This window comes from Coregonus lavaretus (genome assembly GCF_964263955.1).
Source record: "Coregonus lavaretus genome assembly, chromosome: 3".
Lineage (NCBI taxonomy): Eukaryota > Metazoa > Chordata > Actinopteri > Salmoniformes > Salmonidae > Coregonus > Coregonus lavaretus.
Window position 1 is genome coordinate 69921740 of NC_139990.1, and position 20449 is coordinate 69942188.

Below are 20449 nucleotides of genomic sequence, written 5' to 3' on the forward strand. Positions count from 1 at the left end.
GCGACTTACAGTTAGTGAGTGCATACATCATTTTTTATACTGGCCCCCCATGGGAATCGAACCCACAACCCTGGCATTGCAAACGCCATGCTCTACCAACTGAGCTACATCCCTGCGGGTCATTCCCTCCCCTACCCTGGACGACGCTGAGCCAATTGTGCGCCGCCCCAATTACTACAAAGTAATTTGTTCATCAGCATTAACGGTGGCAGCTGATATGATATATCCAATCCCGTATCTTTTTCTATAGGATATTAATTACAATAGACCACATTTTATTGACATATTTGGGTTTTGTGTGAAGTTCTCTTTCCACCCACGCGACAGCAGTAGTTCATTTGGTGCTGTAAAAACCTGACATTTTCGCCTTCTGTCGAAGTGGCGAGCCGTTAAACATTACCGTAATTACTGAAAAGGTTATGTGTGAAATAAGCAGATGTTGTCTATTTTGCCTGTTTGTTTTATTGTATGTCTGTGTTGGAAGTTAAATGACGTTTTAATATAGATTTGATTCATTGGCGATCTGAATTCATACTTAATGAATGTTTCTCTTTCAAACACAACATCGCATAATTGTTGTGGTAGTTTGTACTCTATATATTACGATTACCACTGCTTCCGGAGCGTGCTATGCGCGATGGGCGTTCGGCCTTGCGTCCACAGAAACAGGGAGGCATCAGGCCATTCATTGGGAGAAAGACAGACAGAGGGGGAGAGCAATACAAACAACAAACAATATTCAACACAGGGGAATCAAAAGCTGGGGTCCAAACTCAGAGGAACAAGTGTCCGACTGGAAGGCAGAGTTAGCTAGCTTGAGATGGCGGAGGTAAGCGAGGTTTTGATGTCGGTTCTGTCCACAATTCGGGTTCCGAGGCCCGGGGACCGTGTCCACAAAGACGAATGCGCCTTGTCATTTTCCTCTCCGGTGAGTAACCCATCTTCTCATCTAACGTTAGCTTCGTATTAAACCTGTAATTTAGATACGTTTTTTCTTTGGGGCTGTTTCTTATTTATTTGTGTATTACCAGTTATACAGCTAGCTAGTTAGCTAGTCACAACAATAGCTAGCTAACGTTAACTAGTTAAACTAGCTAGCTACTGACTGTAGCTACATTGAGAAACGTTAGCATCTTTACCATTCAGCTAACGTTAGCTAGCTAACCAGTGGTTGTCAAATCATTTCCGACTATCATCATGACACATTTTCAATGAACTCGCAGTAATGTTACGTAGCTAGCCAGTTAGGCAACGTTACCATGCAAGTGTAACGCTAGCTAGCCAGTTGGCTAACTATGGCTGTCACTTGACGTGTCATTCTAACTGTTTAGCTAACTGTCTAGCTAACATGCTAGTTAGCATGCTAACAAATAGCGCTGTCAGTTGTTGTTGTCATGATAATCTTCAATGTTATGAGTGGACCGCGTGGGAGACTTCAACTACTGTAACGTTACATTCATTAGGTTGTTGGGTAAACTATTATCTGTCCAGCTTCCAAGACAACCAATGTAATGACTAACGTTAATGTTGTTCTCACACTAGTTTTTGTTTGGGTTTTTTCTCAGGAGAGTGAAGGAGGCCTGTACGTGTGCATGAACAGTTTCCTTGGGTTCGGCAGCCAGTATGTGGATAGACACCACACCAGGAGCGGACAGCGGGCTTACCTGCACATCTCCCGGACCCGCAAAGCTCCGGTGAGTTACACACTGGTCCTTCAAACCTTTCACTGAAGTCTCTGGATGAGTCTAGCCTGCTACAGATGCACTTGTGGCTGAATAGTGGCCACACAACCAACACATTGAATGTCAAATTTCAGTTGGTATCAAAATTATTTACCACCTTTCTTGTGGGTGGAGACATTCCACAATTCACCAAATCTGAACTGTAATTTTCCCCAGAAGGAAGATGAGGAGAACTCTGGATCCGGGGACCCACCCAAGAAGAAGCCCACCCGATTGGCCATAGGTAACAGCAGAGTTAACAGCAACACATTTTCAGACAGGGCTATGGGGGTGCAAAGACCCCCGAAGCAGCCTTCAGGTAGCCTGGGTACCAGTCTGTTTCTGCTAACATTCCACTCCTTGTATTCCATGTCATGACAAGCATGTGTTTAGCATATTACACAGAGTGGAAGGATAGCTAAACATACTGGTACCCAGGCTAGCCTTCAGGGACGCTGACACCAACATTTTCCATTGAATCCGGTTGTCTGCCATGATAGATCAATGAAACTGATATCATATGTCTATTGACACTCCTCCTCCTCTCTCTGTCTGTCTTAGGGATCGAGGGAGGGTTCAATGTGGAGCAGGAGCAGTATGAGGAAGAAGTAAAGGTCGTCCTCTTCCCTGATAGACAGGAAGTTACATCCGATGACCTCGCCACCATGCGGGATGTTGTGAGAGAGCGGGTGAGACACTTTGTGGGTGAACACTTCAAGTGTTGCCTCAACTTTGCTAATTACCTCTTAAGAGTGTTGTGCATTTGTCTGTGTTTTTGGTTGTAGTATTTGGCTGGGCTAAGACTTCCCTATTCTCTAAGTCAGGGGTAGGCAAATAGATTCAGCCGCAGGACGATTTTTGTTGGAGGGAATGGTCAGGGAGATGGACATTTATTATAATTTGTACTCCACGAATTGACCACATCTAAGCCCAAAAGTAGATTGTATTTAAAAATAACACTAATTTCATACCTTGGATTACATCTCTTTTTTGTTGTTGTGTTGGAATACTTGGGAACAGATTTTCTAAAGTAAATTAATTTTAGCTGAATTTACAGTTTTTTTTAAACCAAAAACGACCCCCCCCCCACACACACACACAAAAAAAAACATGATGTTTAAAAAAAAAAAAAAAAAAAAAAAATTTGAAGGTGAGTGCAAACAAATCGCTTGAGGGACGGTTTTGGCCAGCGGGCAGCCTGTTGCCGACCCCTCCTCTAGGTATTACACTTCACCATGCATTCTTGTTGTAACCACCTATAACCTTCTCTATATCCCTTTAGGTATCTCTAGCCATGACAGGGCTGATGTCTGCAGACTCAGTGTCTCACGCCCTGCAGGTGCAGCAGTGGGATGGCGAGGTGCGGGCGGAATCCCGGCACGCCGTCGAACTCAAGCAGCTCGACAACGGCACCAAGATCCCTCCCAGGTGATAGGCTGGTTTGGCTAGGTTGTTGTTCTGAGCTGGCATTGGATAGAATTTCACGAGCACTCCAGCGTTAAATGAACTTGCACATTGACAATTTTGCTCCTTTTGTTTCATAAATGTCCATTAATTCCATCGTAGACTTGGACCATATACAAGGTCTGATAATGTAATTAATATATTAAATAATGTATATCAATATGTAGCCTAAATATGTTTCAGTGGATGATCGTTAATTCTCAGTCAATCTCTCCTTCTCTCTCCGTCTTCCTCTCCATCCATCAATGTTTCTCCCTATCTCTCTGCCTCTCCCCTCTCTCTCCATCTCCCTCCCCACCCCTCTCTCCATCTTTCTCTCTTCTCCCTTCCCTCCATCCCTGTCTTCCAGTGGTTGGCGGTGTGAGGTGTGTGACCTGCAGGAGAACCTGTGGATGAATCTGTCAGACGGAAGGGTGTTCTGCGGTCGCAGGTATTTCGATGGCTCCGGGGGGAACAACCATGCCCTCCTGCACTTCCAGCAGACAGGACACCCTCTGGCTGTCAAACTGGGCACCATCACCCCCGACGGAGCAGGTGATGGCAACACAATATGAATACTTGGACACTTGAAACAACACAATGCTTTTTTATTTACTAAGTGCTTCTCACGAGTCCCAATATTCCAGCAGTCACAGAATCCCTACTGAGACGCTTACCCTTTAATTATTGAAAGGGGAAGATTAAGAAAACACTGGCAAGGAAAAGGACTCTGAGACTGAGAACTTAATTTAATTTCATATGAAATCTGACTCGTAGACAGTCGTAACTTGGTTAGAGTCTGTATTCTTTGAGCTTTTGATGTCTGACTTGCCTCTGTGGCCTTTCCAGATGTGTACTCCTATGACGAGGATGATATGGTACTGGACCCAAAGCTCCCCGAACACCTGTCCCACTTTGGCATCGACATGATGACCATGGAAAAGGTAGGACTGCCGACATCAATAAAGATACAGGGTCTCTATGGGCAGGTTCTTTCCAGCTTCAGTGTTGTGGTTTGAGGACTCTTTTTCTTTAGTGACAGACATTTTCCTTCATGAATAAGGTCTATACTTTTCTGTACTTGCCTTACCAGTGTTGGTGACAAAATGATGTTCAAAGCTGGCCTGGCTAAATAGCTCATATTGATTGTGTTATAACAACAAATTGAGAGATGGGACTCAGAGTGAGATCACAGTCCTGTCCATCTGGTTAATCTGTCATTGTCTTTCCTTCTCTCATTCCTTCCCCCTGTTTCTCCTCTCTCCTCAACATCCCAATTTTCCTCGCCACCTGTCTCCCCCCTCCCTCCCCTGCAGACGGAGCGTACGATGACAGAGCTGGAGATAGCGGTGAACCAACGCGTGGGAGAGTGGGAGGTGATCCAGGAGTCAGGGGCCACCCTGCGGCCTCTGTCGGGCCCCGGACTCACCGGCATGAAGAACCTGGGCAACAGCTGCTACCTCAACTCGGTCATGCAAGTCCTCTTCACCGTGCCTGACTTCCAGAGCAAGTCAGTAACCGTCTATCACTTCTACCTCTTAGTCTGTGTCCCAGATGCAGCCCTATTCCTTTTCTAGTGCACTACTTTTGACCAGGGCCCATTTGTTCTGGGAAAAAACTCACGAAACCCCTCTGTCGTGTGTACCCCGCCTCAGGTACGTCTCCAACGTTGACAAGATCTTCGATGAAGCTCCAAGCGACCCCACCCAGGACTTCAAAACCCAAGTGTGAGTTTCCACCCAATGCTTTCTTCAGTGTAACACGCACACACTCACTCAAACGTACGTTATTCATTTCGCGTCAGACATGAATACGGTTTATTAAACCTGCCCTTTCCGAACAACCTTGAGACTACACACACCTGTGTCTGGAAGTAGCACAGAGTCAGGGTTATAACGTGTGTATTCATTGCTAGTCACACTGGCATACCGTTATGGCACACAAATGCATAGTAATTGGCACTGTGCGAAGCATGTGTTATGTCTGGATGGACAGTAGGTCATTGTCTAAAGGCCAGGCTTTCTCCACCAGTTGTCACTAACTGTTCACTTATCTGAGCAAAAACAATCCATTTCTATGGCCAAGACTAACATTAGATAAGATACGGGATGGTAATTGTTGGGCTAAAAACCTATCTGCAGGCTATAATGTTGCCTAAGGACCAAAACTCCTTCAACACTTTCCCCTAATTTATAAGACTGCGTTTAGTTTGAGAAATTGCATTTCTCCCGATGGATCAGTAATTCCTCTATTTATACGTCATTTAAATGGACTGATTTCCCATGTTGTCGAAGTGTTATCTGGTGTTCAACATCTCTTCTTTATTTCAGAGCAAAGCTCGGCTATGGTCTGTTGTCGGGCGAGTATTCCAAACCAGCCCCTGACCCGGGAGATGGCTCTGAACCCAGCTCTGAACCCAGAGTAAGTGAATGGAAAGCAATGGAAGATGGTGCTGAAGTTTTTCTTATGTCAGAATGCTAGCTACCGTAGCACTGGCGCATCAAACACATGTCTCCAAAAATGACAGTTTTTCCAGTTGTGTTTACATTAAGCGATTGTGTTTTCACTTTCCATGTGTATTGTCTAAAGAAGGATTTTTTTGTTTCCAGGGTGACCAGGTTGGCATAGCGGCGCGCATGTTCAAAGCACTTGTTGGGCGGGGCCACCCAGAGTTCTCCACCAATCGGCAACAAGACGCCCAGGAGTTCTTATTGCACTTCATTAATATGGTGGAGGTAAAATCATCCCTCTTTCATCCCATACTCCATCCCTTTTTTCCATCTTCTGTCATCAGATTGTTTTCCTCCTGTTGTACCCCATCTTCTTAAAGTTTTGTTTTATTAACCTCCACCTCAGAGAAACTGTCGTTCGGGGGTGAACCCGTCTGAAGCCTTCCGTTTCCTGGTAGAGGAGAGGATCGTGTGTCAGCAGTCACAGAAAGCAAAGTACACGCAGAGGGTGGACTACATACTCCAGCTACCTGTGCCTATGGACCAGGCCACTAACACAGGTGAGGGGCTCATGGGAAATGTAGTTTTGTTATTGTGTCAGGGAGTCTACTTCTGCCCCATCAACTGCCATCTTGTTTTTTATTGAAGCCTCATTAAAAAAGTCAACCAACAAGTTTTTATAAGTCAAATATATTCTTCATAAAATAACATTTATTTAAATAAAATATCCCTCTCTCTCTCCCCCCTCAATCAGAGGAGCTGCAGGAGGCTGAGCGTCGGCGTGAGGAGGCAGACTCGTCGGGAGCACCTCCCCCAGCGACGGTGCGCGCCTGTATCCCGTTCACGGCGTGCATGGCGGCGCTCAGCGAAACGGAGACGCTCACAGACTTCTGGAGCTCCGCCGTGCAGGCCAAGACCACCGCCACCAAGTATGACAACGCACAAGATTCACTCAGTCAATCAATCTATCAATCTGTTTTTCAGTCAATTAAATGTGTTTTCCAACTCCAGTCCTCCAGTACCCCCAACAGCACACTTTTTGTTATAGCCCCGGACAAGCACACCTGATTCAACTAATTATCAAGCCCTCAATGAGTTGAATCAGGTGAGTTTGTCCGGGGGTACAACAAACATTTGTGCTGTTTGGGGTACTGGAGGGCTGAAGTTGGAAAACACTGAATTAAATCATCCATCCATCAATCAATGCGTTTTCCTGAGGAAAATGTAGTTTGTAATTAGTCTCTCTCTCCCTCATCACCCCTCTTTCAGGACCACCCGCTTTGCCTCTTTCCCTGACCACATGGTTATCCAGGTTAAGAAGTTCACCTTTGGGCAGGACTGGGTCCCCAAGAAACTGGGTGAGTAGACTGCTCTGCACACAGTGTAAACAAGGTCTACATGATCTTCTGTATTGAATATACTTGTATTTTCATTTACAAACACATGGAACAGCTACACCTGTGGGTTATCACAGACTATATCAGTTAAATTCAAGTGGGAAATTCCATTGTAGTAGCTTGACAAGTCCAGAGTACCACGGATGAAATGATCGTTGTACTTAGCTAACTCTGTCACTTTTCCATTGATATGAGAACTGAGATGTTGGATTAATGTGGCATTGTCCCTGTCAACTAAATAGATGTAATTTTTTTTGTCCCTGCAGACGTGAGCATCGACGTTCCCGACACGCTGGACCTGACCGCGCTCCGTGGGACCGGCCAGCAGCCAGGGGAGGAGCTTCTGCCAGAGGTGGCACCACCCCCTCTCATGACCCCTGACGTGGAGGTCAAAGGTATCCTGGGTTCCCACAGCAACGAGGAGGACGACTCGCTCTACTCCCCACTACTGTGTCAGTCTGTCTGTCCTTTCTGATCTTCACTTCCTTCCTTCGTCCTGTCGTCCCGTCGCCATCTTTTCCTTTCTTTTCTTCTTTCCCTCTTTTATGTTTTCTCCATGATTTTGTGTTTACACCTTTGAAACTTTGTTTTGCATTTTCATTGAAGTGATGTGAGTTTTCGTTTCAATTCTATGGTGGGAGAGAGACTTGGTTTGCTCCTATTGTCCGGAATATGAGTTGAATATGGTTTGCCAACTTATGCTTTTATTTCGTTGGCCGTCTCCAAATGTCCAGTTTCTCAGCAGTTGTTAGGACCATTCATGACGTTCTTATTGTTGCTGTACATATGCTGCCGTCTGTAGAGTGCGTCCATATAATTAGACCCTCTCCCCTCCTCGCTCTCTCTCAGCCCCAGTTCTGGATGACTCTACCGTGTCCCAGTTGTGTGAGATGGGATTCCCACTGGAGGCCTGCAGGAAGGCTGTGTACTATACTGGGAATACTGGAATCGACGCAGCCATGAACTGGGTCATGGGCCACATGGACGACCCAGGTGGGTCACGGAGGATCAGTTGTTCCAAATATAGAATCAAACACGTGTGTCTGTCATGGATGTAGGGCTATAAGTGGGTTCTGTTTGTAGAGAAATGTAAGTGATTTAATTAAATTGTATGGCCTGCCATGTGTTTGAACTTCAAGTAGAACCAATAGTCAGACATTTCCAGCAACATTGTTACTCACATTTTACAATAGTAATTTCACGACAGCATGTAATTGAATTCATTATGTACGTTATATTCACGTTTCCTCCCCCTCTGTGATTGGCTGCAGATTTCTCCGCTCCCCTGGTGTTGCCGGGCACCAGCTCCGCTCCCGGGACCACGCCCACAGAGAGCGTTTCCGAGGAGCACCTAGCAACCATAGTCTCCATGGGCTTCAGCCGAGACCAGGCCACGCGAGCACTGAGGGCCACGGTGAGACGGTGTTTCCCTTACCTTTACTATGAATTGAATAAACTTGATTAAACTTTACTCAACTTTATTGAATTGAATAAACTCCCTTTCACGTCTAGCACTGCTGTAGTGACAGAACTCCTTGATGTAGCTTAAAATAAATAATACTATAACTGCAGAGAGATTTCGCTCAGTAGCTGGACTCACCTCGTGGAATTTACTGATATGATTAGACCTTTGGCACAATATACTCTATTCTAGCACACAGTTGAAGTTCACACATACGTTCTTCATTTGTGCTGCTGGTCAGGTCTCCAACCTTTAACCAAGTGGTCTCTCCTATCCCTCTCCTCTTCCAGAGTAACATCCTGGAGCGCGCCGTGGACTGGATCTTCTCCCACCTGGATGACCTGGAGTCCATGGAGGTTTCGGAGGGGGGCCGATCGGCCGCTGAGAGCGAGGGGACCAGGGAGCCCCCTCCCGGGCCTAAAGTCCGAGACGGACCTGGCAGTAAGTCAATGGGGAGAGGAGGGGGTTGAGGGGAGGGGGTCCAGTTTTGGTTGGACGTTTTGAACATATTTTAATACTCTCTTCAAAGCATCTGTATTTGGTTTTTTTTTATAAGGGAGGCACGCTCTCCAGGAAATTTTAGGAATATGCTTAATTTTTTCCTTGAGTGCGTCCCCTCAACATCTGTTGGTTAATGATTTTCCTCTTGTGGAAAGTACCCTCATAAGAACTTTTGGATATTAATTGTTTTATGACGATGCGCACAGACTCCAAATTGTTGTCTGTCCGTATCTTTCAATTTCAAAAACCCTCTGTATTCAAATTGATGTCAATTTGCAGTATAGATGCACACTTTCACTGACGTCTCTACTATGCATGTTTCTTCCTTTCTCTCCTCTATCCCCCACTCCTCTCCCTCCCCCTCCTCTATCCTCCTCTCCCTCCCCCTCTCTTCCAGAGTATGAGCTGTTTGCCTTCATCAGTCACATGGGCACAAGCACTATGTGCGGCCACTATGTCTGCCACATCAAGAAGGACCAACAGTAAGCGCCATTCTCTTTCATTTCATATAGAAGAAACCACTCCTTTACACACACACTTGATACATGAATGTCATTCTACTTAATACCCACTTCTGTGGTGCACAATGTTGCTATAGAGATTATGTGGTTATAACAATCTAGACAAAGCTTTAAAGTACTGTTTCTTGTCTTCTCATCATGTCTGTCTGCTTTTCCCTTTCTCTCCCTCTCCCTCTCCCCTCTCTTCTCTTCTCTCTCTCTCAGGTGGGTTATCTTTAACGATCAGAAAGTGTGTGCCTCAGAGAAGCCACCCAAGGACCTGGGTTACCTCTACTTCTACCGGAGAGTCACAGAGTGAACAGAGGGGGGCAGAGTTTCACTAAGGGAGGGGAAGAGGGTCCCTAACATGCACATATACACACTCAGTCACACACACTGAGCTACTAAGAATGCTCTGACACAAGCTTCTGAACGGACAAATGTAGGGTTTAAATAAATACACTTTTCCAACAGCTATGGACACAGGCAAATGGATGGGGTGTTTTTAAAGGAGAAGTCTCTTTTTTTTTGTGTCCACTTTACAATAAATACGGTGGTGTTGGTGGAAGGCTGCTTGTGTACTCACCCCTTCTAAGTCTATACTCATCTTGCAACTGACACCAATCAACTCATAATAGATACTAGTATCATTATACAGTATCTATGGCAACAATGTTCCCACCCCCCCTCTTCCCTGAACAACATGCCACTCATCTCCTCTGCACTTATTGGCTAGCCTCTGTTGTATTGTCAAGCACCGCCTCCCTTCTCTCCCCCTTCTGTGTTCCGACATGGCATTTTCGTAAATTCGGCATACACAGTTATAGAGAAAAAAGTTAATAAAAAAATAAAATAAAAATACAATAAAATGTGTATTTTCAAAAAAACGAAATAAAGTAAAATAAAAACGAAACCAAACTGGTTGTTCTTTCAAGTGTGGTGAGGATGATATCTGGCTGATTTTTGTTTATTTTGCTAAAATGAATTCCTTTGTTACTTCTGCTCTGACAAATAAAGATGTATTTCTGCTGCCCCTGCTTGTTGTGTGATTGTGTTGAGATGGATGTGATTGGTGACCGCTTAGTGGCCCTGCTGCGCTGGGTCCTTACATTCACGCTCTCCCTGAAGACCCAGGGGCACCAGGTGAGTCATGGTGCTCCGCACTGGAACCAGGCCACAGACTCAACATCTTCCTGAGGTCGGTTACATGCCAGGGACGCATGGTGAGTGCAACCATAGGTCTAGTCTTCATCACCGTGTGGGAGTGGGACCATTGTGTGGATTGGTGGGGGGTTAATTTTGTGATACCTGACACCATACTACGTTTGGACTCATTCTACGTTTGCTGCTACTAGGCTCTTCTAAGAACTAATTTATGGCCACATGCCTGGAACACCCAAGACAATCGCACTGCTGAATACCAGTTTTGCCATTCGATTTGTTTGGTTGATATGCCGGAAGTTTTGCCAATTATATGGCAAAACTGATAATAGCCTATTTGGTTTAATAGCGTGGTTTTATGTGGTATATTTTTTAAAGTAGGCTACTATTGCTAATGCAAAAGTACCTACTATATTTACATTAGCCGTTCAAGTGGTATTACTGTCAACAATTTCACCTCATAAAGGATAATCACACAAAAGTATGTCACTCACGACACTTGTTAGTTAGTTATTTGCAGTCAGTCAGCGCAAATGCAAGGTTTCCCATAAACAGCAAATTTTTCAGATTGCACCTTTAATAGTAAGGAGCCCATTTCTTATGAAGTTGGGTCACTGTGGTGGAAAGTAAATGCAGTATCAAACAAGGTGTTTGCAAAGAAGGCGCAGGCAAGTAGCATGCGTAAAACCACAATCTTTCCAAAATGCAGACGTTTTTCCGCTCGATCTCTTCACTATCCTCAACGCATACTCTGTCTTGAGTGTATTGTCGCGAAAGGACAAAGTGGAGTTTTTTTTCTTCGGATTTTTGTATCCTAAGACGTTTTGAGAATCAATTTCAGGTAAATTACAAATCAGATCAGGTAATATTAATGTTCCCATGTTGGAGCTAGTTCAGTTGCATGGGCTATATGTTTTTTTTACCCAGAGAGGAGAGTTGTATTCTTTATTTTAAGGTGGGAAATGTTGAACGTGAGAGGGGACTAGGGAAGAGGGGACGGGCAATCAACTTTTACCAGTTGAATGTAGACACAAATATAACACTTTTTTATATTACATTTTTTCTGAAATATTTTTTACAGACGCAATATCTCATATTTGCATATTGGCCAAATCCATTTTTCTGGACGAAGCCAGCCTAAATATTTTGGTTTCATTTTGTTAAGACATCCGGACCTGACTAAAATTTGGTTAACGCAGATGCTTCTTAGTTGGGGAGTGGGAAGAGTCTGACTTTCGGGAAATGGCACTTAATACACTGAATTTAGACTACCAAACACCTATTTAGACCGAATCAAAGTAAGTTACTAAATATAGTCCAGTTTGTGACGTTCTCTATGAAATGGGCTTTTAAATTATGTGTAATCTAATGTAGTGAGTTTAGAAAATATTGATATATGTCGATTTTAAAGTGTTTAAAATGCGTTAAAATGTTGATGATGGTAGTATGATAAACTAAAGAATATCTAGATTTGTATCAAGTTTTTGACGTTTGTATGTTTACTTTTTGAAAATACTAAAATTAACTGATCAAAACACCAACAAATCTCAAAACTGATAGGTAGATGCAAAAATGTAATTTCAGCCTGTGGTGCCTGGCCTTAACACTGATGAATCACCACGATCAGTAGGCTATTATAATGTTCTGTAACACACAAAGAAATGTAGGCTGTTTCATTTACTTAAATATTTATATGTGTCAAAATAATAGTTATAGCAAATGAATAGCTCTTTATCAATAGTATATCGATTAGATATTGTAGTATAGGCTTTTATCGGGCAGGCATCTACGTTTTTTAACCATGTTTTATTTGTTAGGCTACTTCTATGCAAATAAATAAACCATAGATTAACAACCTACTCAATAGTCTACACAATATCAAACAATAATTGTCTGTAGCCTATCACTGTTTGTGAGTTAATCAATGTGATATAATACATCATAAAAGTAAGAATCTAAGAATGATTAAGCTACTGAAATTTTGTCAAATGTTTTATTTGATTACAGATGGTTCATAATAAAGATGATTCCTATTAGTAAATTACAATACTTTTAAAAGTAGCCTATAATTCACCTCTGTGAATAGCATGGTATTCAGACATAGGCTTTGTGGAATAATTTAATATTTTAAAGTTATCAAAGATAGTGTTAAGAATCATATCGATATCAAAAACCTGATAAAGTGAAATATCGATTTCAAGTAGGCATATAGTATCATTATAAATAAATGGGTCATCATTTAATTAAGTTGGTCAAATAAAAGGTGAATATTGTAAAGTAGTAAAGGATTACTAAATACAGCTTTAATAGATTATGTTATTATGATCAATCTGAATTAAACAAATAGTGAAAATGAGTTAATTATATACAATTACTATTTACTAAAACAATTGTGGAGTGATAGATTATTTATTGTTATTCAATAAACCATCTTCGGAGGAATATCATTGTTGAAAACATATAACTAATATTATCCTGTAAATGATAATATTCAGTACCTTTGTTAAAGATTTTCAGTTAATTTATTTACTGGGATCTCTATCCATGAACTATGAGTTATGGCACAAAGTTTTTAGTATTTTGCTCTGATATAGACTAATGATGTTCATATCTGAGTATTTTGATAATAATGGTGATGATGAATATACTTATTTATATACTCAATCACAATTCATTACATATGTTTTTGTTTTGTTATCAGTTAGAGAGGCCTATATGCTTATTCATGTTATTATATATAAATCTACCTGTTATTGAAATTTGTCAAATGTTTGGAGTAAGATAGTTTTCTGAGTTAAACTCTTTTCTATCATCACATCTCTAATCATGCAATGAAACGTTTGACTCTTTTGACTTTTTTCCCAGATAAACATTTGATTGTTTTATACATATATAAATGTTAGAGAGAGAGAGAGAGAGAGAGAGAGAGAGAGAGAGAGAGAGAGAGAGAGAGAGAGAGAGAGAGAGAGAGAGAGAGAGAGAGAGAGAGAGAGAGAGAGAGAGAGAGAGAGAGAGAGAGAGAGAGAGAGAGAGAGAGAGAGAGAGAGAGAGAGAGAGAGAGAGAGAGAGAGAGAGAGAGAGAGGAAGTAGCCATGTGGTTAGAACCCACAAGTTCATTTTTTATTTTTAAGCTCAAACAGAAGCCATGTAAGAACATAAAGTCTAGATTAAACTCTACTTAGAAATGTACTTAAGCCAAACAAAGGTTTAAAATAATTTTTAATAGTATATATTTTACATTTTATATGTTTCAAAAGTGTCAATCTCTACTTAAAATGTTCTATGCATTTTGACTACATGAATGTAATTTAAATTTGTATTCCAGATTTCAGATAAAATGTCCAATATGAAGACCTTCTCCTGGATTGTGTTTGGTGGGTAAAGATCTACCGTACATGATTGAAATATTCAAATGTTGTATTCATTTTACTTTTACGTCTCTCACACACACACACACACACACACACACACACACACACACACACACACACACACACACACACACACACACACACACACACACACACACAGTCTTGTACAGCTAACCTTGTGGGGACACACAATTCAGTCCCATTCAAAATCCTATTTTCCCTAACCCCTAACCCTAAACCTAACCCTAACCCGTACTCTTACCCTTACCCTAACCCTAACCTTAACCCAAAAACCTAACCCTAAACCTAACCCTAGCTCCTAACCCTAAAACTAAACCTAGCTCCTAACCATAATCCTAATTCTAACCCTAACACTAATTCTAACCTTAACCCCCCTAGAAATAGCATTTGACCTTGTGGGAACCAACAAAATGTCCCCAGTTGGTCCATTTCTTTATCCGTTTACTATTCTTGTGGGGACTTCTGGTCCCCACAAGAATAGTGAAACACGTCCACACACACACACACGCACACACACACACACACACACCTCTCTTTCTCTCCCTTTCTCTTCTCTCTCTTTCTATTAAATTCAAAGGGCTTTATTGGCAAGGAAACATATGTTTACATTGCCAAAGCAAGTGGAATAGACAATAAACAAAAGGGAAATAAACAAGGGAAATAAACAATCAGAAATTAACAGTAAACATTACATTCACAAAAGTTTTAAAATAATATATACATTTATATTATTGTCTATGTACAGTGTTGTAACAATGTGCAAATAGTTTAAGTATGAAAGGGAAAATAAATAAACAGATCTCTCTCTCTGTCAATTCAATTTCAATTCAGTATGCTTTATTGAAATGGAAAGTTAATAATAAATAATAATTCAAGTAATAGAAGTACTTTAATAATAATAAAGTGATTGCAGTACTCTCTCTCTCTCTCGCACTCTCTCTCTCCCTCTCTTATTCTCTCTCTCTCTCTCGCTCTCTTTCTCCGCTCAGCCCTGTGCATTCTCAATGTGGTGGGTGAGGTGGTCTACAAGAGAATGGGGCAGTCTGACAGCATCAAAATTGATTGTGGAGTCAAGACGTCTAACAAGGATGTAGAGTGGAGACATAAAGCTGTGGATGGAACTGAATCTGTGCTGATTGTGGAGATGAAAGGGAAGAGTGGCAAGATACGGAGAGGTGGATAGAAAAGAGCTCGGGACAATATTTATGCCCAGTTCATTTCATGAAAAAGTTTCCCAAAATACTGCATAGATCATATACAGTATAGAAAATGTACATACATGGCCTTTTGTACATGTTCAGTATTGCTTGTCTTTTCCCCACGTAAGGAAAGGCTCCCATGGTTGAAAGGGCAAAGGTGAGAGGGGACGGGCTGGAAATCTCTGCTCTACAGGCTGGTGATGCCGGACTTTACATCTGTACAGTGGACAGGAGCAAGATGGAGCACAGACTCTACTTTGTCACAGGTGTCACTCCGCATAGGGTTATGGGGGTGTCTGGCAAGTGAATGTGGACACATGTCCTGCAGACTAGCAGTTTTTATAACAGTGATAGTGAAGTGATATTATTATTGCTAGTACATTTGAATGACCACCTGAGCAGACCTGGGTTCAAATAATATTTGAAATGATTTCAAATGCTGTATCTGTGCTTGATTGAGCTTCCATGTTGCAATGGAACCAATATAAACTTCTCAAAAGTACAATCTCCACCCATTTAGCACTCAAGGCAGGCTAAAGGAAATACTCAAAGTATTGGAAAGATTTCAAATAGTATTTGAACCCAGGTCTGCACCAGAGGTAAATTCTAATGACAGAATTCATGTGGCGAAAGATTCCATGTTCAACATAGACATTTCTCCCTCTGTCTCTTCTCTCCCTATCTTTTCCTCCTCTTTATTTTCATACTCTACCCCTCCCTCTTTATTTTCCCTCTCCCTTCCTCCCTCTCCCCCTCTACCCCCACCGCTGTCTGAACCAGTCACGGTCCACCCCTCCACTGTCCTCTTCCAGGGCACCAATGCTACCCTCGAGTGCCAGGTGATAGGAGTGGATCGCTTGCCTAGTGTGGAGTGGCTTAGTCCAGGTGGAGAGACGAAAGGGGCCCCTGGAGGACCTGGCTCTGGGAAGGTCTCTTTCAGCCCTGTGGCCCTGTCAGACACAGGAGAATGGACATGTCAGATTACTCAGGATGAGAAGACACACAAAGAGACTCAGACCATCAACGTGAAAAGTACATAATAGGTGGTTTTGGTAGCATCCCCAATACAACCATGATAGTAATGAATATAACAATGCTTTTGTCTTTTATCGCTCAGGTTCGCCCCTCCTTCCGGTAGAGGGCGAAGATGATGGGCAGGGGCACAGTGGACCTAACTCTGATGTAAACACAGCAACACCATGCTATCACAGTGAGTATCACTACCTTATGAACACTGAATACATAGTTTCATATTCATCATGGGAAAGGTATTGGAAGCTCCTACTTTATTAAATCTCTCCTTAACATTGGTCAATTCAGGGTGGGAGGAAAGGTTGTTAAAAAAGTAAAAAACTAAACGTTATTGTTTCTCAGAAACAAGAAAACGGTGGTAAATTCCATCTCCACACCATTTGACAAATAGGGGACGAATCCTAACTTCAGAAACCAGTGTGAAATGCCAAATTTCGAGTCAACCGTGCATTGACGTCAATACAGAGATTTTGAGCTGAGTGCCACTTCAGGTCTTCGCTGAGGTGCTCTCTGGTTGTGTGTTTCTCAGGTACCAAAGGCAGCCAGCAGCCCGTTGAGAAGGTGTCCATACTGGACTTAAGCCTGTGGGTGTGGGTGGCAGTGGGAGCAGGGTGCCTGGTGGTGATCTTACTCCTGGTGACCATTGTTCTCCTGTACCTCAGGAACAGAAGAATGAAGGTAAGGAGATAGGCAGGATGGGAGGGATCAATGAAAATCTCACTTCCAAACTTATAACCCAAATTGTTCTATAAGCATATATAGATAGATATATATATGTATTTTTTTGCCCGCGCTACAGACAGCTATATCGGTCCGCTAACACAGGACAAGTAAAGGCCAAGTATTTACCTTTTTTTTTTTTCTTCAGATTTTTCAGGGGGTGTGCAGCACCGTCAGCACCCCTACTTCTCGCGGCTGTGTCTATAACCCAATTAAATAATTATTTTGTTATATTCAAGTGGAGCAAGTGCTTGAACAGCCAATGAAAGAGAAAGACAATACTATGTTTTTCTCCCTCAGAGAAGAGGCCGGAAGGTGAAGAACATAAGAGAGCCCCTGAAGTCCAACGACTACTGCCAGTGTAACCGGTAACTACTCTATTGCTATACAGTGGGGGAAAAAAGTATTTAGTCAGCCACCAATTGTGCAAGTTCTCCCACTTAAAAAGATGAGAGAGGCCTGTAATTGTCATCATAGGTACACGTCAACTATGACAGACAAATTGAGAAAAGAAATTCCAGAAAATCACATTGTAGGATTTTTTATGAATTTATTTGCAAATTATGGTGGAAAATAAGTATTTGGTCACCTACAAACAAGCAAGATTTCTGGCTCTCACAGACCTGTAACTTCTTCTTTAAGAGGCTCCTCTGTCCTCCACTCGTTACCTGTATTAATGGCACCTGTTTGAACTTGCTATCAGTATAAAAGACACCTGTCCACAACCTCAAACACTCACACTCCAAACTCCACTATGGCCAAGACCAAAGAGCTGTCAAAGGACACCAGAAACAAAATTGTAGACCTGCACCAGGCTGGGAAGACTGAATCTGCAATAGGTAAGCAGCTTGGTTTGAAGAAATCAACTGTGGGAGCAATTATTAGGAAATGGAAGACATACAAGACCACTGATAAAGTGGTTTGCTAGAGTGCATTTGGATGATCCAGATTGGGAGAATGTCATATGGTCAGATGAAACCAAAATATAACTTTTTGGTAAAAACTCAACTCGTCGTGTTTGGAGGACAAAGAATGCTGAGTTGCATCCAAAGAACACCATACCTACTGTGAAGCATGGGGGTGGAAACATCATGCTTTGGGGCTGTTTTTCTGCAAAGGGACCAGGACGACTGATCCGTGTAAAGGAAAGAATGAATGGGGCCATGTATCGTGAGATTTTGAGTGAATACCTCCTTCCATCAGCAAGGGCATTGAAGATGAAACGTGGCTGGGTCTTTCAGCATGACAATGATCCCAAACACACCGCCCGGGCAACGAAGGAGTGGCTTCGTAAGAAGCATTTCAAGGTCCTGGAGTGGCCTAGCCAGTCTCCAGATCTCAACCCCATAGAAAATCTTTGGAGGGAGTTGAAAGTCCGTGTTGCCCAGCGACAGCCCCAAAACATCACTGCTCTAGAGGAGATCTGCATGGAGGAATGGGCCAAAATACCAGCAACAGTGTGTGAAAACCTTGTGAAGACTTACAGAAAACGTTTGACCTGTGTCATTGCCAACAAAGGGTATATAACAAAGTATTGAGAAACTTTTGTTATTGACCAAATACTTATTTTCCACCATAATTTGCAAATAAATTCATAACAAATCCTACAATGTGAATTTCTGGATTTTTTTTTCTCATTTTGTCTGTCATAGTTGACGTGTACCTATGATGAAAATTACAGGCCTCTCTCATCTTTTTAAGTGGGAGAACTTGCACAATTGGTGGCTGACTAAATACATTTTTCCCCCACTGTATCTAGTAGAATCATAGAAGGGAATTTCTGCCCACTGTGTATCCCTGCACAGTCACATAGACCAGTGGTTTTCAAACCTCCCCCTTTACAATTTTGTTGTAGCCCTGAACTAGCTCACCTGATTCGCCTATTCAAGTGCTTGAAGATTAGTTGACAAGTTGAATCAGGTTTGCTAGCTGTGGAAATAATAGTTAAAATAAATTGAACTATGCAATATAAAGTAGTTAATGATACATTATAAAGTTTAACATTGTAAGACATGTATTTCACAGCACTCTAGAGGGTCCACCGCGGAGGACACAGAGAGAGAAGCCATCGGCTGTACCAAGGCAACAGCGCTGATGGAGCAGAGTATTATGGGCTGGAACATGATTGATCGACGACACAGGGTGGATGGAAGAATGATAGAGAGAGAGAAAAGTAGTCTTATACAGTTAGAGATATAAAAGGGAAAGGGGGGGGGGGAGATAATGCAAATGGCTTATGTCTAATGATGAAATTATATAAACTGAAAATCATGTATTGAAGAATGAAACCAACAATGTTATTCTTCCCTATATGTTATTGAATGTAATCTGACATCTTTCCAGCATTGTCAGACCATCCTCTACTGCATTGCATCTTTGTACTTACAGTGGGGAAAATAAGTATTTAGTCAGCCACCAGAAATTCACATTGTAGGATTTTTTATGAATTTATTTGCAAATTATGGTGGAAAATAAGTATTTGGTCAATAACAAAAGTTTCTCAATACTTTGTTATATACCCTTTGTTGGCAATGACACAGGTCAAACGTTTTCTGTAAGTCTTCACAAGGTTTTCACACACTGTTGCTGGTATTTTGGCCCATTCCTCCATGCAGATCTCCTCTAGAGCAGTGATGTTTTGGGGCTGTCGCTGGGCAACACGGACTTTCGACTCCCTCCAAAGATTTTCTATGGGGTTGAGATCTGGAGACTGGCTAGGCCACTCCAGGACCTTGAAATGCTTCTTACGAAGCCACTCCTTCGTTGCCCGGGCGGTGTGTTTGGGATCATTGTCATGCTGAAAGACCCAGCCATGTTTCATCTTCAATGCCCTTGCTGATGGAAGGAGATTTTCACTCAAAATCTCACGATACATGGCCCCATTCATTCTTTCCTTTACACGGATCAGTCGTCCTGGTCCCTTTGCAGAAAAACAGCTCCAAAGCATGATGTTTCCACCCCCATGCTTCACAGTAGGTATGGTGTTCTTTGGATGCAACTCAGCATTCTTTGTCCTCCAAACACGACGAGTTGAGTTTTTACCAAAAAGTTCTATTTTGGTTTCATCTGACCATATGACATTCTACCAATCCTCTTCTGGATCATCCAAATGCACTCTAGCAAACTTCAGACGGGCCTGGACATGTACTGGCTTAAGCAGGGGGACACGTCTGGCACTGCAGGATTTGAGTCCCTGGCGGCGTAGTGTGTTACTGATGGTAGGCTTTGTTACTTTGGTCCCAGCTCTCTGCAGGTCATTCACTAGGTCCCCCCGTGTGGTTCTGGGATTTTTGCTCACCGTTCTTGTGATCATTTTGACCCCACGGGGTGAGATCTTGCGTGGAGCCCCAGATCGAGGGAGATTATCAGTGGTCTTGTATGTCTTACATTTCCTAATAATTGCTCCCACAGTTGATTTCTTCAAACCAAGCTGCTTACCTATTGCAGATTCAGTCTTCCCAGCCTGGTGCA

General features: G+C 42.4%; 2 protein-coding genes across 4 annotated transcripts; both read left to right on the forward strand.

Annotated features, from left to right (window-relative positions):
• Positions 1–659: 659 nt before the first annotated feature.
• On the forward strand, positions 660–10507 carry LOC311113959 (ubiquitin carboxyl-terminal hydrolase 5-like). 2 transcript variants are annotated; one of them, XM_084157135.1, is made up of 20 exons: positions 660–928; positions 1566–1694; positions 1899–1965; positions 2283–2410; positions 3004–3149; positions 3535–3719; positions 4014–4108; positions 4481–4674; positions 4820–4891; positions 5495–5585; positions 5774–5899; positions 6021–6174; positions 6369–6543; positions 6884–6972; positions 7278–7406; positions 7861–8004; positions 8283–8425; positions 8764–8914; positions 9372–9456; positions 9700–10507. In XM_084157135.1, exons 1-20 carry the CDS (start codon positions 821–823, stop codon positions 9791–9793), a joined length of 2505 nt encoding a protein of 834 aa, XP_084013261.1. In that variant the 5' UTR covers positions 660–820; the 3' UTR covers positions 9794–10507. The 2 variants fall into 2 exon arrangements, with proteins under 2 accessions (XP_084013261.1, XP_084013262.1); XM_084157136.1 differs by having other exon boundaries at positions 734–928; positions 1902–1965.
• A 137-nt stretch (positions 10508–10644) lies between these two features.
• Positions 10645–19430, forward strand: LOC311123842 (T-cell surface glycoprotein CD4-like). Of its 2 annotated transcripts, none has more exons than XM_084158224.1 (9): positions 10645–10697; positions 13961–14009; positions 15017–15202; positions 15355–15492; positions 16007–16258; positions 16344–16436; positions 16788–16936; positions 17279–17346; positions 19004–19430. In XM_084158224.1, exons 1-9 carry the CDS (start codon positions 10695–10697, stop codon positions 19071–19073), a joined length of 1008 nt encoding a protein of 335 aa, XP_084014350.1. In that variant the 5' UTR covers positions 10645–10694; the 3' UTR covers positions 19074–19430. The 2 variants fall into 2 exon arrangements, with proteins under 2 accessions (XP_084014350.1, XP_084014351.1); XM_084158225.1 differs by lacking the exon at positions 10645–10697 and adding an exon at positions 11409–11476.
• The last annotated feature ends 1019 nt before the right edge of the window (positions 19431–20449 follow it).